This window comes from Dermochelys coriacea, chromosome 1, assembly GCF_009764565.3.
Source record: "Dermochelys coriacea isolate rDerCor1 chromosome 1, rDerCor1.pri.v4, whole genome shotgun sequence".
Taxonomy (NCBI): domain Eukaryota; kingdom Metazoa; phylum Chordata; order Testudines; family Dermochelyidae; genus Dermochelys; species Dermochelys coriacea.
In genome coordinates, this window is record NC_050068.2 from 262998546 (window position 1) to 263018685 (window position 20140).

Below are 20140 nucleotides of genomic sequence, written 5' to 3' on the forward strand. Positions count from 1 at the left end.
TCAGCAGCTTTTCATCGAAGGTTGGTTTGAGATCCTGTTTTCACAAATGTAAACTACTGTTGATTTACTTCCTAGGTGCAGGATAAAAGGGTGTCTTTTTGTCTTTTCCCTATATTTCCCAAAGTTCATTGTCTCTAGTCAGGGGAGGTATCACTCCCCCATCGCTTGTTTTTTCCAGTGTATTCTTCTCTATTGACTTCACGTTTCTCTGTTGACTTCCTTTGTAGATGGGGATTCCACTGTGCTAGTTTACTATCTTAATTTACATTTTGGCAGAGAAAGACACATCTCCTGTCTGAAAGAAAACCTGCCTTCCTCTTTGGTTGGTGACTCATACCTTGATATCAAATCTAAACATATTTCCAGTACAGGCACATAACATCTGTACATACATTTCACAACCCTTTTAATGACCAGTGCAACCCTGGTTTTAATTTGAGACCTCTCATGGCATTCTTTATGGATAACTACTATGAAAGCTATGTGCAAAGTACAGTGAGCTTGTCAAGGCTGTTAGGATTGCTGCTATAAAGCAGTGAACCCTTTGCCAGCAGGCACCAGTGGTCTCTTTGTGTCATCCCCTTCCAGAGTGTATGCTACAAGAGCTAAAACCTGGGCATTTCCTGACTAAAAAAGACAAACTGCAAGGCTGCTGTTTCACTATTTTTTTTATTGTTTTATAACACAGAGGTATAATTGAACTCCAAACACCATTCCATTTAATCATAGATTACAGCTTTCTTGTACACTAGTCTCCCACATGCCAGCACGGGCCACAGAAAGTTTGATGGCATCCTATCCTCCATGTTTTTATTGTCCACATGCTGTATGCAAGAGATTGGGATTCTTTCCTCTGTGGGCCACACAGCTTTAATGGACGGGTTCTGAAGAAGCAACAAACAGTAAATTTTGTAGCACTCTGCTGTGAAATGTACAAGTGGCTGAAACTTCTGTAGATCAGGAGAAAGTGAAGGCTGAAAATAAAGTGAGGACAGTGAGTATCGTAGGGGTTTTGCAATGTTCTTATGCTAATTGTTAAGCAGATTCTACCACCACCCTTTGACTCAGTTTGCATCTTATAAATTTGAAATAACTAACACCAGTAATGGAATTCATAAGCCAGAACTGATAGTGGTGAGAGAGACACATCCAGGGTTTTATTTAGTCTGATCTCCCCACCAGAAGTTCTAGGTTATGGGACTCAGCATGCCAGAGGCCTGACAAAATTCATGGGCTGCCTTTTCTCCCATATATTCAAACAAAGCCTTTCTGGAGACCAGAGAAACCAGAGATTTTTGAAATGTCCAAATTGCAGGCTGACCACACAGCTCCATTTCAGCCCTGATAGACATTTACCACAAGAAACCGGACAGAATCTGATTTTATAGAACTGAAATATAGGTATTGAAATCAGGGTTCCACCCACTTACTGTTATCTCAGTTCCACATAGCACAACATAATGTATGCCCAGCTCTCATGGCCAAGCACAGAAGCCAGATGCACATTCTCTATCAGCCCCTTCTGGCTGATGGAAGGTGTGGCATCAACAGGGTGTGAAGGGAAGAGCATCTAGAGCTTCTCAGCCAGAGGCGTTACCACGATGTGCAGCTACACTACAAACGTACTTTGGCATTTTAACTACATCCCTGAGGGGGTGTTAAAAATCCACTCCCCGACAAATGCATTTATACCAACCTAGCCCCCTGTGTAATCAATGCTAGGTCGACAGAAGGGCTTCTCCCATCAACACAGCTATTTCCTCTCATAGAGGGATTTCTTCTGTAGGCATAGTAGCATCTTCACTGGTGCTACAGTTGCACCGCTGCAGTGTTTTACATGTAGACCTGTCCTTGGGGGGGGGGGTGGTGGAAAGAGGAGTAAAAGGGAGGGGCTGGACAGGAAAATTCTTAGGGTTTGGTGAATCCCACCCCTATGGTAGAAGTGGACAATACAACACAGAACTCAATGGTGTGTCTTTTAATACTGTCGACAGGTTTCAGAGTAGCAGCCGTGTTAGTCTGTATTCGCAAAAAGAAAAGGAGTACTTGTGGCACCTTAGAGACTAACAAATTTATTAGAGCATAAGCTTTCGTGAGCTACAGCTCACTTCATCGGATGCATTTGGTGGAAAAAACAGAGGGGAGATTTATATACACACACAGAGAACATGAAACAATGGGTTTATCATACACACTGTAAGGAGAGTGATCACTTAAGATAAGCCATCACCAGCAGCAGGGGGGGGAAAAGGAGGAAAACCTTTCATGGTGACAAGCAAGGTAGGCTAATTCCAGCAGTTAACAAGAATATCAGAGGAACAGTGGGGGGTGGGGTGGGAGGGAGAAATACCATGGGGAAACAGTTTTACTTTGTGTAATGACTCATCCATTCCCAGTCTCTATTCAAGCCTAAATTAATTGTATCCAGTTTGCAAATTAATTCCAATTCAGCAGTCTCTCCTTGGAGTCTGTTTTTGAAGCTTTTTTGTTGAAGTATAGCCACTCTTAGGTCTGTGATCGAGTGACCAGAGAGATTGAAGTGTTCTCCTACTGGTTTTTGAATGTTATAATTCTTGACATCTGATTTGTGTCCATTCATTCTTTTATGTAGAGACTGTCCAGTTTGGCCAATGTACATGGCAGAGGGGCATTGCTGGCACATGATGGCATATATTACATTGGTAGATGCGCAGGTGAATGAGCCTCTGATAGTGTGGCTGATCTGATTAGGCCCTATGATGGTATCCCCTGAATAGATATGTGGACAGAGTTGGCAACGGGCTTTGTTGCAAGGATAGTTAGTGGGTTAGTGGTTCTGTTGTGTGGTGTGTGGTTGCTGGTGAGTATTTGCTTCAGACTGGGGGGCTGTCTAGAAACTCCCTGAAAAAGCACAAGAACAAATCCGCACAGACACACCCCTAGAACCCCGACCTGGGGTATTCTATCTGCTACCCAAGATCCATAAACCTGGAAATCCTGGACGCCCCATCATCTCAGGCATTGGCACCCTGACAGCAGGATTGTCTGGCTATGTAGACTCCCTCCTCAGGCCCTTCGTTACCAGCACTCCCAGCTATCTTCGAGACACCACTGACTTCCTGAGGAAACTACAGTCCATTGGTGATCTTCCTAAAAACACCATCCTGGCCACTATGGATGTAGAAGCCCTCTACACCAACATTCCACACAAAGATGGACTACAAGCCGTCAGGAACAGTATCCCCGATACTGTCACGGCTAACCTGGTGGCAGAACTTTGTGACTTTGTCCTGACCCATAACTATTTCACATTTGGTGACAATGTATACCTTCAAATCAGCGGCACTGCGATGGGTACCCGCATGGCCCCACAGTATGCCAACATTTTTATGGCTGACTTAGAACAACGCTTCCTCAGCTCTCGTCCCCTAATGCCCCTACTCTACTTGCGCTACATTGATGACATCTTCATCATCTGGACCCATGGAAAAGAAGCTCTTGAGGAATTCCACCATGATTTCAACAATTTCCATCCCACCATCAACCTCAGCCTGGACCAGTCCACACAAGAGATCCACTTCCTGGACACTACAGTGCTAATAAGCGATGGTCACATAAACACCACCCTATATCGGAAACCTACTGACCGCTATTCCTACCTACATGCCTCTAGCTTTCATCCAGATCATACCACTCGATCCATTGTCTACAGCCAAGCGCTACAATATAACCGCATTTGCTCCAACCCCTCAGACAGAGACAAACACCTACAAGCTCTCTCTATCATGCATTCCTACAACTACAATACCCACCTGCTGAAGTGAAGAAACAGATTGACAGAGCCAGAAGAGTACCCAGAAGTCACCTACTACAGGACAGGCCCAACATAGAAAACAACAGAACGCCACTAGCTATCACCTTCAGCCCCCAACTAAAACCTCTCCAAAGCATCATCAGGGATCTACAACCTATCCTGAAGGACGACCCATCACTCTCACAGATCTTGGGAGACAGACCAGTCCTTGCTTACAGACAGCCCCCCAGTCTGAAGCAAATACTCACCAGCAACCACACACCACACAACAGAACCACTAACCCAGGAACCTATCCTTGCAACAAAGCCCGTTGCCAACTCTGTCCACATATCTATTCAGGGGATACCATCATAGGGCCTAATCACATCAGCCACACTATCAGAGGCTCCTTCACCTGCGCATCTACCAATGTGATATATGCCATCATGTGCCAGCAATGCCCCTCTGCCATGTACATTGGCCAAACTGGACAGTCTCTACGTAAAAGAATGAATGGACACAAATCAGATGTCAAGAATTATAACATTCAAAAACCAGTTGGAGAACACTTCAGTCTCTCTGGTCACTCGATCACAGACCTAAGAGTGGCTATACTTCAACAAAAAAGCTTCAAAAACAGACTCCAACGAGAGACTGCTGAATTGGAATTAATTTGCAAACTGGATACAATTAACTTAGGCTTGAATAGAGACTGGGAATGGATGAGTCATTACACAAAGTAAAACTATTTCCCCATGGTATTTCTCCCCCCCACCCCACCCCCCACTGTTCCTCTGATATTCTTGTTAACTGCTGGAATTAGCCTACCTGCTTGTCACCATGAAAGGTTTTCCTCCTTCCCCCCCCCTGCTGTTGGTGATGGCTTATCTTAAGTGATCACTCTCCTTACAGTGTGTATGATAAACCCATTGTTTCATGTTCTCTGTGTGTGTATATAAATCTCTCCTCTGTTTTTTCCACCAAATGCATCCGATGAAGTGAGCTGTAGCTCACAAAAGCTTATGCTCTAATAAATTTGTTAGTCTCTAAGGTGCCACAAGTACTCCTTTTCTTTTTTTAATACTGTGAGTTTCACAGACATGTTTGGAAATGGAACCCCCTTCCCAGGCTTGGTATTTACTCACCCAAATCTTGGCTTGGTAATAGTCTTCTCCATAGTTAAAATAGAGCTTTTTAAGGTGATTCTTTATCTCTCTTGCCAGCCCCGGGGGCAACTACAAACCAAACAAAGAACAAAACAGCTTGAGTTAGCCAATATGAAATGGGAATAATCCACTTCCTGGTTATTGGCCCAACTGTGATTTGGAAACTTCCAGCGCCACAGGTTCGGGCAAATGCCCAGACTGGGACATGGGGCTGAAAGGACGTTTCTAACTCTTGTAAGTGCATTCCAGCCAGGCAATGACAGGATTAGTGTCCCTCAGTCATGTGACCTACCACCAGTGGTGATCTGGAGCCGGTTCGCACAGTTTGCGCGAACTGGTTGTTAAATTTTGAAGCAGTTTTAGAACCGGTTGTTAACCCACTTCCCTGCAGGGGGCGCTGAGGCTTTGATGGGCTCCAGCAGGGAAGTGATGTAATTCCTCCTCTGGCCGCCGGGGGCGCTGCGCTGCGGGAGCCATGTGGGATGCCGCCTGGCCCTGGGCACGAGCCCTGGTGCTGCTGCTGCTGCTCCCCTGGCCCTGGGGCTCCCGATGCTGCCTGGTGGGTCCCCGGCTGCTCTGCTGGGCCTGGGCTGCGTCCTGCTGCTCTCCCCGTGAGCACCCACCACCCTGCCCGCAGCCAGCCCTCGTCTCCAGCCACCCCCTGCCGCACCCCCTGCCCTGCCTCCAGACACCTCTGCACCCCCTGCCCGCAGCCAGCCCCTGCCACACCCCCTTCCCTGCCCACTGCCAGCCCGTCTCCAGCCACCCCCGCACCCCCTGCCCTGCCTGCAGCCAGTCCGTCTCCAGCCACCCCCACACCCTCTGCCTGCAGCCAGCACCTGCCGCACCCCCTGCCCTGCCTCCAACCACCCACTGCCCTGCCTGCAGCTACCCCCTGCCGCACCCCCAGCCCGCACCAGCCCCTGCCGCACCCCCAGCCCGCACCAGCCCGTCTCCAGCCACCCCTACACCCCCTGCCTGCAGCCAGCCCCTGCTGCACCTCCTGCCCTTCCTCCAGCCACCCCCACCTGCAGCCAGCCCCCGTCTCCAGCCAGCCCTGCCCTGCCTGCAGCCAGCCCCTGCCGCACGCACCCTTTGCCCTGTCTCCAGCCCGCCCTGCACCCCCTGCCTGCAGCCAGCCCCTGCTGCACCCCCTGCCCTGTATCCAGCCAACCCCTGCCACACGCACCCCCTGCCCTGCCTGCAGCCAGTCCGTCTCCAGCCAGCCCTGCACCCCCCCACCCTGCCTGCAGCCAGCCCCTACCTCCAGTCAGCCCCTGCCGTACTCCCTGCCTGCAACCAGCCCATCTCCAGCCACCCCCGCACCCGCTGCCCTGCCCACAGCCAGCCCCTGCCGCACGCACCCCCTGCCCTGTCTCCAGCCCGCCCTGCACCCCCTGCCTGCAGCCAGCCCCTGCTGCACCCCCTGCCCTGTATCCAGCCAACCCCTGCCACACGCACCCCCTGCCCTGCCTGCAGCCAGTCCGTCTCCAGCCAGCCCTGCACCCCCCCACCCTGCCTGCAGCCAGCCCCTACCTCCAGTCAGCCCCTGCCGTACTCCCTGCCTGCAACCAGCCCATCTCCAGCCACCCCCGCACCCGCTGCCCTGCCCACAGCCAGCCCCTGCCGCACGCACCCCCTGCCCTGTCTCCAGCCCGCCCTGCACCCACTGCCTGCAGCCAGCTCCTGCCGCACCCCCTGCCCTGTATCCAGCCAACCCTGCCGCACGCACCCCATGCCCTGTCTGCAGCCTGCCCCGTCTCCAGCCAGCCCCACAACCCCTTGCCTCCAGCCAACCCCGCACCCTCCTGTCTCCAGCCAGCTCTGCACCCCCTGCCCTGCCCGCAGCCAGCCCCGCACCCTCTTGCCTCCAGCCAGCTCCACACCCCCTGCCTCCAGCTAGCCCTGCCCCACGCCGCTGTCTGCAGCTGGCCCCACGTCCACTGGTGCCCTGAAGTTCCCAGGGCAGTAACCCTGCACACCTGCTTCAATGAGGGGGGCAGGGAGCAGCTTGGACCCACACATGTGCGCACCCTAGGGTGACCAGACAGCAAGTGTGAAAAATCTGAACAGGGGTTGGGGGGTAATAGGAGCCTATATAAGAAAAAGACCCCAAAAACGGGACTGTCCCTATAAAATCGGGACATCTGGTCACCCTAGCACACCCCCAGAGAGTGGCGAGGACCCACACATGTGAAACAGAGCTCATCTCTAGTTCAGGCCCATCTTTTAAAAAAAGAACTTTAGGCAGGGTTAACATACATCGTATTTTCCCAGACAGGTCAGTTTTTTGGTTCTTAAATCGCCATCCAGGAGGAATTTTTAAATTTTAAAAATTCCTCCCGGGAAAATACGGACGTATGGTAACCCTGTTGGTACAAAAAATACATACTGGGGCACATCCCTTAAATCAGAACTTTTTATATGCAACTGGTTGTTAAGATTTTGGCAGCTCATCACTGCCTACCACACTACATATGGCTCAGCCATTCTCTTGTCACACCAATTACAAACATAACAAACATAAATGAATCACAGTTCTCCCCTCTGCTCTGCCAGTCCTGCACAGCTCACAAATTAGCTCAGGTTATTTCCATTGTAGCTGTCTGTCTACGTTAGGGCTTCCAGCATCGCTCACACTGGTGGTGCTGAACCAGTTTTAGCAACTGTGGGACAGTTGATACATTTCCCTCTTGTGAATAAGTCTGTAGAGAAGTGGCAGATCTAAACAGGTTACCCAGCTGCTACTCAAGTCCTACTGCGCTATAATGTTAAATACCTGTTGGCTGTCAAAGAAGCCTGTAGTTTTCTTTGAAACTGGAATCTCAAGGAGTTCAAAAATTCGCTCCAGTCTTTGTGACAGCTCTTCTTCACATTTGGAAAACACAGTCTGCAGTGCAAAGGTAACAACAGAGCACTGTAAAGATTGATGAGGATCAAGAGTCATGGCGCAGTACATACAAGACTTAACCCTCATCTGCAGTCGAGAAGTCATTCGACTGCAACATCCCTTAATCAGTAAAAATGCAACTTGAATCCATGTGCAAAAATGCTTCAGGCAACTGTCAGGGATTGAAGTTATCTCACTAATAGCTAAAAGTTAATCAACTAAGTGAGTGCCAGTGTGGGCGCCTCCCACTGCACAATTGCAGACATTTCAGACAAAAGTTACTCCATTTCTGTGCACCTGTGCTATCCTCTTAATTGTACAGTGATGATTTTTTCCCCAATACACCCAGCCTTGAAGCAATAATTAAAAATCAAAACTAGATCTCCTATGTGGCTCGGCACAAGGAATCACAAGGAAACCAGACAAGATGCTGCAACACTCTCAGCTGCTGCCTAGTTGGATTGAGAAATGACAACGAGAAATTGAACCTGCTTATCTGAATGCCAGGAACGTGCAGCACCATTAGGTTGGTCTCCATGGCATTCAACAGGCCATGCTGGGCTGGAAAATAAGAGCTAACAACTGACTGTCAGGTGTGGTCTCTGACAGTAGTGACCCTAGTGGGAAACTTCCCAGGGGCATGCAGGGTTGTGAGGCATCTCGCTACCACTGGCCCTTAGCATGAGGAAGTCTTGTCTCTATCTACTAAGCGTCAGCTCCCCGACTCCCCCAGACTCTGGCAACACAAGCCCTGCTTTCCAGGCTTCTGAAGGCCTCACTTCTCTGTACAGGTTAGCTGTCGATTAATCGTAGTTAACTCCCAAGTCCTCTGCGCGTCTCCCTGGTGCATCCAGCCTCTAATTCATTGAACACTCTTAGAACTCTCAGATTTTCTGCACCCAGGACACACCAGCTTATTAGAGTCAACTCAGGATCACCACTCCACTTGGTTTATCTCTTTCAGTTAATTTCCTTCTGAAGTCTCTGCAAACTCTTAATGAGCATTTGACTCAGTTTGGGAATAGAATTCTATTGTAAGACACATAACGGCCCACCAGAGAGATAAGTATCGCCCTCTTCCTGTCTGGACAGTTTGTCTCATGATGCACTACATTTCAGTGACCTGCCTTCAATTACCAGTCCTACAGAGGCGAATTTTCAGCAGATACACTTAACTCCTCACGTATTCTCCATACATTCCTTTTACAATGATTATGATGTCACATGTGACACAGGCTTTCATTAGAGACCACACCTGACATTCATTTGATGAACCCAGCAGATCCCCGTACCTCTATGTCCTTGGCCAGTTGGCATTAAGAGGTGCTTAGGTCACATCTAGTTTCCTGCTTGATCATGCAAGTCCTAAATGCCAGGTAATTAGACTGGCTCCTACAGTGCTATTATTTTTTCCAAGACTTTATACATTTGAGTTTTAGGATATGAATAGGAACAAACCTTAATTATGGTGCTACCTTTTTCATATGTCATTGGGAAGGCAGAGCCATTTGCAGCACATTTGGCTTTCTCCCATTCATGTGTCCTGAGCTTGTGGTACATCTCCAGCACATCTGATTCTTGACAAGGGTCATTCAGGTTCTCAGAGAACTTATGGCTTCCCATTGCATTGGCCAAGACAGGCTCCAATCCAGGGCTAAAAAGTTCATTTTAAAATGAAAGTGTTAGATACAAAGGAGAAACATCAAGAATAAAGGGATATTCATAAAGGGATAACTAATAATAATCTAGAAATACTTTATGAATTGCCATACAATTCACAAGACACAGCCTCCACTCTGTACTTCCCAACCCTAAACTGATATCTGCCTGATCAGGAAGCATCCGGGTGTGCCAGATTCTGTCTGGAAAAATATCATTCTCACAGCGATATTCCACATGTGGCAGCTACCATGATCTAAACAGCACTTGGGTTTTGTCTCGGGAGCTTGCTTCTTTCATCTGCACTTGGGTACTGGAACAGACAGAGCTGCCATAGTCACCCATCTCACTGTAGCCAGTAGCACACGGGCTCCATGGAGGCCAAGAATCTAGGGAGGGGACACTTCAGCTGCCAAGGTGGCATAGAGGCATTACAGGAGAGGCGGGCAAACTTTTTGGCCTGAGGGCTGCATCGGATTTCAGAAATTGTATGGAGGACCGGTTAGGGGAAGCTGTGCCTCCCCAAACAGCCAGGCGTGGTCCGGCTTCCACCTCCTATCCCCCCCCCGCTTCTCGCCCCCTGATGGCCGTCCCCGGGACTCCTGCCCTATTCAACCCCCCCTGTTCCCTGTCAGACCCCCAAGACCTCTGCCCCATCCACCCCCCTACCCCCGCTCACTGTCCCCTGACTGCCCCCGGAACCCCCACCCCTGACTGACCCCCGCTGCCCCATCCAACCCCTCCTCTCATTCCTGACAGCCCCCCCAGGACCTCTGCCCTATCCAACCACCCCTTCTCCCTGTCCTCTGACTGCCCCCGGAACCCCTGCCCCTGCCCCTGCCTGCCCCCTGCTGCCCCATCCAACCCCCCTCTCTGTCCTGACTGCCCCCCCCGGGACCCCTGCCCCATCCAAACTCCCTTCTTCCTGTCCCCTGACTGCCCCCGGAACCCCTGCCGCCCCATCCAACCCCCTCTCCTTCCTGACTGCCCCCATTCAGCCCCCCACCCCGTTCCCCACCCTCTGACCGCCCTGCCCCCATCCACGCCCCCCGAACTCCCCTGCCCTCTATCAACCCCCCTGCTCCCTGCCCCCTTACTGCGCTGCCTGGAGCACTGGTAACTGGTGGAGCTACAGCCACGCTGCCTGGCTGGAGCCAGCCATGCCACCGCGCAGCACAGATCACCTGGTCGGGCCGGGCTCTGCAGCTGCGCTGCCCCAGGAGCTCACAGCCCTGCCGCCCAGAGCATTGTGCCGGTAGCGCAGTGAGCTGAGGCTGCGAGGGAGGGAGAACAGCGTGGGAGGGGCTGGGGGCTAGCCTCCCAGGCCAGGAGCTCAGGGGCTGGGTAGAAGGGTCCTGCGGGCTGGATGTGACCCACAGGCCATAGTTTGCCCACCTCTGCTTTACAGTGTTGGGAAAAGGTTCAGGCTCTTTGTAGAAAGATAAGCTCTGGAGGAAATATTTACAAATCCCCTACATTTGCTAGAAGACTCTTTTTTCTTTCTTCAGCTTTTCATATTCTTCCTCCATCTGATGAAACTTTTCTGCACTGACTATTCTGGGAAGCTCCATGAAACAGATTCATGGACAAAATAAATATCACCAACTAACCAATGATGCACAACACAAGTCGAGGGTTAGCTGCCCATTCCAGAAGTTATGAGACAGTCCCACCTTCTCACCCATCTATTCTGCAAGCCCAGCTCACAGGATAGTTATTGTCCCAGATGTATTTATGGCCTTGCAATGTTGTTACATTGTGGAGGCAGAATGTAATGTTGTCATACAGTGACGCATTGTCATGACATGATTTCTTGTTTCACGGGTTGAATACATCAAGGCACTTAATGGGATTCATTTAGATACTGCAGGGATTTGCTAGCCCAGATGTTTATACTTAGGAGAAAGTTAACGTGTATTACAAACTATGGTCTGATCCAGCACCCACTGAAGTCAATATCAAAACTCCCCTTGACTTTGATAAGAGCAGGTTCAGGTCCAGTGTGTCAAAACCTTGGGTAATAAACATCTTTTGATGGACAAGCAACATTGCTTGTCCCTAACTCCCAAAAATCCCCTTTTCCCTGAGCACTGACATGTGTGCTGCTGTCTTCATGCACCTTCATGAAGTTTGTTCACAAGGTTGTGTTTGTGGAGTCCCAACAAGTTCACAGGTGACAAATGTACTAGACAGATGGGAGGAGGGTGACTGGCCCCAGGTGAAGAGGCAATTCACAGAACAGCAACAAAAATACACAATACTCACAGCAATCAGTCTCTCTTTCTGCTTCCTGGCTACAGATGAGACAAACAACATTGAATAAAAACGCAGATGGGAATAAACCAAAACCCAGAAAACTGAACTTTGGAGAAGTACAGATCCAGATCCAGATCCGGCCTTTGCAACTAGCCTACTGTATTTGGTTGAACAAAATCTCTGGATCCAACTTGGTCTGAATTTGGGGGGGAATTTGGATCTAGCCCCGATCGCTGTAACATGGATCACTTTCTGTTAACAACTTGAACCTTTGTCCTACATCAACCAAGTCTTGAGTTTGACAAAATTCTAAGAAAAACCGTTCAGGTTTGAGAAAGATTGATTAGCTATTTCCCTTATCCTGGCAGCCTCTGTATTTCCTTTTTCTAGCTGGGACTGGAAACTCCAAAATGCCATGGAGAGAGGCTGCTGTCATTGTAATGCCATCCTGACCAGACACAGAAGTTGCAGAAAATCTCACACTAAAGCCTGTTCTTATCCAATTTCCAGCCCAGTTATTTGGGACTCAGATAAGGCTAAAGAAAATCCTTACTTTTGTGTGATAATTGGAACCAACCTGTTTGAAATTTGCTCATCACTATTCTTGATCTTTTTGGAGGATTCATTTTGGCATTTTATGCTTGTGAATTGCATTTCTAGGGTACTGCCTCTCTTCTCTCCCCCACAGTTCACCCCTTCCACTCTCACCAGAATCCCAGCTGCCACCCTTCCTTTAGGAGCTTGTCAATGCCACCCCTTAAATAGCTGTTAAGATGTCACTGCTAAGTAATGCAGGACTCTCCCTTTCCTCTAGGAGCAGAGTATGTCATGGCAGCTGCACTCACAGTCCTGCCAAGTATAAGTTTACCACGTGCCCTTTATATATCAGGAAGGGTGGCTTTATCCTGTGTCCCGCTGATGCACAAGGGGGTAGTTCCTATTCAGAAAACTATTTGGAATGGAGCTAAAATTCATCATAGTGTTTCACGACATGACATGATTTCAAGATGGAAATCACACAGCATTATAAGGCCGTGGGGTTACATCACACTGTCAGATTTGCATTGCAAGACAAACTGAAGTTGGTAGCAGCCTCAGGACCTGACCATGGAGAGCGATGCCAAGTCAGAGAAATGGAGCAGGTCCAATCACTAGGCATGTTGATATTTTAATATCAACACCCACAAGCGAGGAGAAAGCCCACATGGAAATGTACAAGACTTCTTTGATATGGTAGATACTTGAGAAAAAAATCACAATATTTTTTACTCTCATTGAGGCCTGACCCTCCCCACTTACCTGAGCCGTTCTTGCAAAACCTCTATTCGTTTCTCTGCGCCTTCAAATCGAGCTTTCATTTCCCTTCCGTCAGGCAAAGAATGATGCAAAGGGATTAGGGTTAATAAAATATCCATAAAGTAATAATATTTGCAAAAGCTGAAGCCCCTCCCAAAATTCTTAGTCAGCCCTTCAGCAAAAAAATCTAAACAGTCAAGACTTATATGGCTAAAAACATATCTGCCTAGCTGGGTGGCCATGGCTCTGCCCTGCCATGTGGGAGACCTGTGATGATCTTAGCCACCCTCTCTCTGCCTCTTTCTCTAGGAGTCAGCGCCAAGCAATGGTGCCAAGGCAGATCACTGAGCCTCTGGAGACAAGAAGGGCCACACATTGTCCCTCTAGCCAAAGAAGGGAACAGTGTCTCAATAAAAGGCAAGGAGGACAAATGACAAGAACAGTGTGAACCTCAGGGATCCATTAGGAACATGAACACTAGTTTGGTGCCAGGTGTAGCGGTCTAAAATGGAATATAATTTCAGATCACCAAATTTACCTGAGTTTGTCTTCCACATATTTCACCCGTTGTTCCATCTTGGTTTCATCCAAATTTGTGAGTTCATCCAGTGGAGCCTCACTTTCACCTCTGGAAGGAACAGAGCTATTGAGGATGACTGGTAACTCATTAGAAGTCTTTCCAACATAAGAGTGACAACACTAACAACACTTCTACCCACTAAACCCGTACCATCACAGAAAAAAGAGGAAACTAATACAATCTAAAAATATCAAAACAAAAAAAACATCAAATGAGCTGAAAACGTCAAGTTCAGCAGAGGTCAGTGAAAAAGCAAACCCTGTTCTCCCCTCACAGTATGTGCAGGAACAATAATTTTGCAGTGAAACTACTTTAAACAAAAATGGCAATTTTCTAACTGGGGGAAAATCAAGACACTTTAAGATTTCATTCACGGAGAGGATAGAGGAAGTGCAGAATTTTGTCATTTTTGGTTGCAGATATCTGTGGTCTTCATCCTGGACTGAAATTTGCAAATGCTCAGATTAAAAAAAATAAATAAAAATGATGCTGTCTCTGCCTGCAAACACTAACAGAAATAACTCTGCGTGAGAGTTTCACAATCAGTTTTAAACAGAAACTTAGAACTCGTATTACACATGCTGTGATTACCCACTGAGTTCTCATTGCCCAACATACCTGTTGATCTCTTCTGAAGCCTCTGTTCTGCGATCCAACTCCTTGCACTGTGAAACCTCTGGCCGAGCTGTGCCTGGGTTAGATAAAGTGCTTTGCTCCATGCTTCTATTAAAATAGCCAATGTCTCTTCCAAACTTTCCACACCGAATGCAAAAACTAATTTCTTTGATTTTGCTTTCTTATGATAGTCTATTTGTACACTGTCCCCCTTTGCCCACTCACACTCCCCTGACCTATAAGCAATTTAATGCAGCAGTCCTGCAGGCTGAAAAAGAGACTATTATTGCTATTTATAGTTTTAAATATGTGGGAGGTGTTTAAATGTGTTGATGGTATCCAGAGCAGTGGACAGACAATCTCTTTGCAAAACCAGAGTAGAAGGCCAAGAGATTTGCTGCCTTGGAAATGGGAGCTTGATTTCGGACACAATCCAATTTCTATTGAAGTAAATGGCAGTTTTCACAGTAGAACTGGAGTGAAAAATTGATTTTTTGGCTTGTTGAAAATTTCACAATTAAAAAAAAGTTACAATTCAAAATGAAAATGTAAAACTTGAACATTTTCAGCAAATAGAAAATTCAAAAATAAATCAACAAAAAATAAGTCTCATTTTGGCTCGATTGAAATGTTTTGTTTCCACAAAATTGAAATGTTTTATTTTGATTTGAGCTGTTACATTTAAAAATAAAATTAAATGAAAATTTGAAACATAGTTGTTTCCAACTAAACTATCAAAATTCTTTGGTCAGAAAAATATTGAAACAGTCCATTTAGCATTTTTCAGCTTGACTTAAAAAATTCAAAATGAAAAATGTGGCAAAACTGACATGAATTTGCAAATGTTTGGCTGTTGCCAAATTTTTTTGGTATTTATTGCCCAAAAAGAGTTTCCTGTGAAAATTTGCTCAGCTCTATATACAACCCCCCTCCTCAGTCACATCCACCAACAGAAGCAAGCCAACAAACACAAAGCCTACAGCTTTGATCGAACTTTTTCTCTTACCGCCAGGAAAGGACAAGAGTTTTTTATTACTATTTTTAGTTTAAAATACTCAGGAGACGCTCAGATACTACAGCAACAGGGGCTAGATAAGTAGTGGACTAGACAGAATCTAGTTGTAATGCTAGAGAAGTGGGCAGCCAAGAGTTCTGATGATCCGGCAGCCGGAGGCTAGAGAAACATTAAATCCAAAATAAATCCTTATCTAGGCTCAGAATCTGTCCTGACCTCAGCCACCAACAGTCATGGGCCCATGATAGGGATAATTGATTTAGGACCTGATCCAACTCCTATTTAAGTCAGTGGAAATCTTGACACTGCCATCAGTGTGAGCTGAATTGGGACCTTACAAGCTTGGCCAGCCGTGATACTTATAGAGTTTAGAGTTTAATACTGTTTGTTTTTTTTTGATTTTCTGGGTAACCCTGAGCAGGGCTGCTGAGTGTTTTAGCCATTGCTGGGAAGTTGGTGACTCTTCACATTGCTGGGTTGTGGCCAGGGCTGGATTAACCCTTTGTGGGCCCCTTCCAAGTATGGGCCTGGTGCCATGGTGCCACCAGAGCCATTGTAAACCTGGTAGTGACCTTGAGGGACTTTTGGAAAACTAGCAGATTGCTATAGCTCTGCTGTTGTTTTGGACTTACAAAATTTGACTCATTTATTAATGTATTTTACCTGCTTTACCTTCTCATTTCTTTTTCTTAGCTGATAAATCTTTAGTTACTTTACTAGAGAATTGGCTGCCAGCATTGTTTTTGGTAACATCCAGAGTAGCAATTGGTCTGAGGTAAGCAACTGATCTTTGGGATTGGGAGTAACCTAATGTGATGTGATATTTAATATAGTGACCATTATCACAAAGTCCGGTTTATCTCCGGTGGTAAGATAGGCTAGAGAGTCTAAGGGGACTGGCTGTGACTCCATGGTAAGACTAATATAGTGATCCAGGAGTTCATGTTTGTTACTGGATTGGTGAAATCTGATTATAGAATATACCACCAGTTTGGGATGTCTGCCCTGTTTCTGACACTCTGGCCTGAGATTGGCGGTCACAGTTGCTATGCCTCTGTGCAGGATTGGCCTCCAAAACTACCTATGGACCATGTGATCTCAGGGGCCCAACAATTCTCAGAGGTCCCCCAATAGAAGCAGGATGAAGAGTGCAATAGTGAAGTGGGCACAGACGTATGGAAGGTGCCAAAGCCCCTGCGTTGACATGTTCTGGGTTTGCTACCTTGTTTAAGTGCTCCATCATCCCCTTCCCACAGCATTCATCCAAGATATCACTGAATGCAGGGAGCCAACATTTGAGTCTTAGTTCCAAGCCATAAAAAGGTTAATCAGTTACACTTAATCTGAACCCAAATTATGAATTTCCCCAGAAGTTGAAATTCCGTAAACTGCAAACATTAACATTTCCTCCTCTCTTTCTCTTCAGAAACACATCAGGGGAAAGGAAAGCAAAAGTAGTGCTAGACTGTCAAGGCTTATTCCCCACTCTGGCACTTTGAGTGCAGAAGGTGGGGGCCTGCAAGGATTCTAAAAATTAATATTGGCCACTCCAGGCTTGTATTGAACTCCCAAGATTACAGCTTTTCTCTGACTTTGGATGGATAGATGCTGCCAGCACCCAAGTGCAAAACCCCTTTGAGAACCCAGGAAGGCGCACTTGTGGGGTACCCTCAAGCCCTTTCCCCTCCTTTCCGGGGAAGAGCAGAGAAAGAAAAACAAAGGAAATCAACTGTTGCCACCAGCTAAACAACATGTGCACAAACCTCTTAGGACACAAAATCCAATCCCATTCTTAAAAAAGATAAATTTTATTAAAAACAAAAAGAAAGAAAATACATCTGGAAACTCAGGCTATTGCTAGATTTAAAAAAAAAACACTTATAAGGATTAAGCATCAATAATAACTTTCTTGAGGTCCAGCTTAAAGGTTACAAGCAAAACAAAAACATTTGGGGTTAGCAAAGAGGAGTCCATAAGCCATAAAGAAATAAAAAAATAGAGATAAACCTAATCACATCTTCCTAGATATTTCCTGATCTACTTACATATCTGGGGTTTCAAATGAGTTGTTTCTAGGTAGGTTACCAATGATTTTTCATATCTGGCCTCAAGCTTCTTACAGCATAGTTACTCCCTGTCTGCCTCTGCTGAGAACAACCACAGACAGACAAAGGGGAAGTTTTTTTCCCAGTTTTAAAAAGTTCTAGCCTTCCCATTGGCTCTTTTGGTCAAGTGCCCACTCCCTTCCTTTTACCTATGCATCACAGGGAGACTTTTTAACCCTTTACAGGTAAAGCAAGTAAAGAACAGCTACTAAGAGGGATTTTATAGCTAACTGGCTGGCTGACTCCCCCCCCCCCCTTTCATTTATCACATAGGCTTTGGCAGAGGAAGGGGTTGGAAACTCCCATGTTTTGGGGTGAGAGAGTCAGTCAACTTCTAATTTAGGAAGAAACAAAGCAACTGCTTATTCAGTTTGTTAAACACTGAAATGTCACATTCCTGCTGCCCTTTGCTTGAGGCTCATTCTATTTTGATTGGTGCTGTGGGAGCAGCAAGGCAGAAGGGCTCTTATTATTTTGCATCTCTTTCCCCATTCCTACCCCCACCCGCACATTTTAGGTGTCCCAGCCCATGAAATCCATTCCTTAATAGGTCTAAGGGAGAGTGGTCACTTATGGAAATCACTGACACCCCTGGAAGTGTATGCATGGGATTATGTCTTTTAAAGGCACTCAGTGCTATTCAGGTTCTTATGACTTGTCTACATAGGGGGTGGGAGGTGTTATTCTGTGCTTATGCACATTAGTATGGACTAAAAATGCCCGTGTATACACACTGCAACCCCATAAAGCACACCGATTCTCTATTTGGTGTGACTGCTGGTGTCCTCTTTTAAAGTGGACTAAGTTTGGTATGAATTGCATCAGTTCACTCTATTCATGTACACGCTGCTGCTGTGAATTACTTTGGTAGTCCTCCAATTGCTATACCACACTGCTTTGCGGACATCCATGACTGGCTTTTCTGTTTACCTGCGTGATTCCACTGCTGCCATTTTTGGTGGATGTGAGCTAGAAGCGTTTCCATTCTTCAGGCCCCACTTAGGGATGCCAACTTTCTGATTGCAGATAATGGAAACCCTTGCCACACCCCTTCACAGAGGCCATGCCCCCGCTCACTCAATCCCCCACTCCTTCTGTCACTCACTCTCCCCCATCCTTGCTCATTTTCACTGGGCTGGAGCAGGGGGTTTGGGTGTAGGAGAGGGTGAGGGCTCCGGCTAGGGGTTTGAGCTCTGGAGTAGGGCCAAGGATGAGGGGTTTGGGGTGCAGGAGGGGGCTTGGGCTGGGGCACAAGATTGGAGTATGTGGGGGATGTGAGGGCTCTGGCTGGGGGTGCAGGCTCTGATGTGGGGTCAGAGATGGGATGGGGCTGAAGGGTTTGGAGTGCAGGAGGGGGTGCAAAGTGTGGGGTCTGGGAGGGAGTTTGTGTGCAAGAGGAAGCTCAGGGCTGGAGCAGGGGGTTGGGATGTGTGAGGGGGTTGAGGGTGCAGGCTCTGGGCGGTGCTTACCTCAGGCAGCTCCCGGAAGGGGCCAGTATATACCTGTGGCCCCTAGGCGTGCGCTGTGCGCTGCCCCTGCCCAGAGGTGCCACCCCTGCAGCTTCCATTGGCCGCTCCTGAACCTAGGGGCTGCAGGGACATGTCAGCAGCTTCGGGAGTTGCACAGAGCTGGGTAGGGGAGCCTACCTTAGCCCTGCTGCACGGCTGACAAGACTTTTACGGCCTGGTCAGTAGTGTTGACCAGAGCCGACAGGGTGCCTTTTTGACTGGGCTTTCCAGTCAAAAACCAGGTGCCTGGCAACTCTAGTCCCACCTTCCCCCCTCCCTCACCAATGCCATTAGTTCTCACCCCTGAAAATATTTTCAAAATGGCTGCTGGACTAGCTGGGCAATGGACTTCTATCTCATACTGAATACTTGGTCATCAGCTCTCTACAAACGCATCCCACAGGGGGCACATACCCATCTGCCAATTTCCTTCTCCCTTCCCACATCTTTCCAGCCTGGTGAGTGCCACCCTTGCCCTAACCCCATTCACATTCTCAAAATGGTAGCCATATGGTGCAAGCCCAGCCACATCCTTTCCCTCCCATAATGCAGCAGAATCAAATAATGATACTAAATAGTTGTGTGGAATTCAAAAGTTTGAGATAGTTGTTACAGGAAAAAAAAGTTTGGTTAATATTCACATTCACATGTGGCAGATGTAGGCACAGACACCGCATGCCCATAAAGGTATTAAGGCTACTGCTCCTAGCTGAGGAACATATACCTTGTAATTGGGAGTTGTACTGTTGCCACTGCTCGTCATGCCAGGTCTGAGAATGATTCTCTCCCACTAATCAATGCTGGTTTCTCAAGCCCAGAAACAGTGCAGCACTTTGTGAAGCTGCTCCAGGCACAGCTTGTGTAGTAGCAGTTGCTCAGTGTTGTCCTCTTCCTCCTCCCACTGCTGTTGCTTTAGCTGAAATCCAAAACCAAAGCCACCCACTGCCAAGAGCTCATATAAAGTCCACTCAGCCTCTGCATATTGGCAGTAGAGCAGCACAACATATGGTTGTGTCCATGCTGGCAGACAGCAATTTGAAAAAGGCACTAACTTGCCCAGAAAGAGAGGAAGCACAGGAAGGAGGGAGCAGATTTATGGGATTGTGGAATTTAACCCCAGTCCCAGAATACCACTTGCTTCCACTATGTATCCCACAATTCATTGCAAGAAAAATCCCAGCATGTGCACAGCTCAGCAGCCAAGTAAGGACCATAAGATATGTGACACTACTCCCCATACTCTTCATAGAAATATTGTTATGATATGAACATGGCAT

General features: G+C 47.4%; 1 protein-coding gene across 4 annotated transcripts; it reads right to left on the reverse strand.

The window, feature by feature from the left end:
• Nucleotides 1–658: 658 nt before the first annotated feature.
• Nucleotides 659–19801, reverse strand: LOC119842513. 4 transcript variants are annotated; one of them, XM_043502477.1, is made up of 8 exons: nucleotides 17296–17461; nucleotides 14239–14311; nucleotides 13579–13668; nucleotides 13044–13106; nucleotides 9288–9483; nucleotides 7719–7829; nucleotides 4919–5008; nucleotides 659–974 (listed from the first exon to the last, which is right to left on the reverse strand). In XM_043502477.1, exons 3-8 carry the CDS (start codon nucleotides 13614–13616, stop codon nucleotides 720–722), a joined length of 753 nt encoding a protein of 250 aa, XP_043358412.1. In that variant the 5' UTR covers nucleotides 13617–13668; nucleotides 14239–14311; nucleotides 17296–17461; the 3' UTR covers nucleotides 659–719. The 4 variants fall into 4 exon arrangements, with proteins under 4 accessions (XP_043358412.1, XP_043358416.1, XP_043358407.1 ...); XM_043502481.1 differs by lacking the exons at nucleotides 14239–14311; nucleotides 17296–17461 and adding an exon at nucleotides 19588–19801; XM_043502472.1 differs by lacking the exon at nucleotides 14239–14311.
• Between the last annotated feature and the right edge of the window lie 339 nt (nucleotides 19802–20140).

What these genes read in the sequence shown, in the direction of transcription:
- LOC119842513 (XM_043502466.1), bottom strand. Translation starts at nt 14,339, where the DNA reads ATGGAGCAAAGCACTTTATCTAACCCAGGCACAGCTCGGCCAGAGGTT. An exon ending in GCTTCAGAAGAGATCAACAG is followed by an intron (nt 13,669 to 14,238) that starts GTATGTTGGGCA and finishes TGTTCCTTCCAG; the next exon opens with AGGTGAAAGTGAGGCTCCAC. An exon ending in GTTTTGCAAGAACGGCTCAG is followed by an intron (nt 9,484 to 13,043) that starts GTAAGTGGGGAG and finishes TGAACTTTTTAG; the next exon opens with CCCTGGATTGGAGCCTGTCT.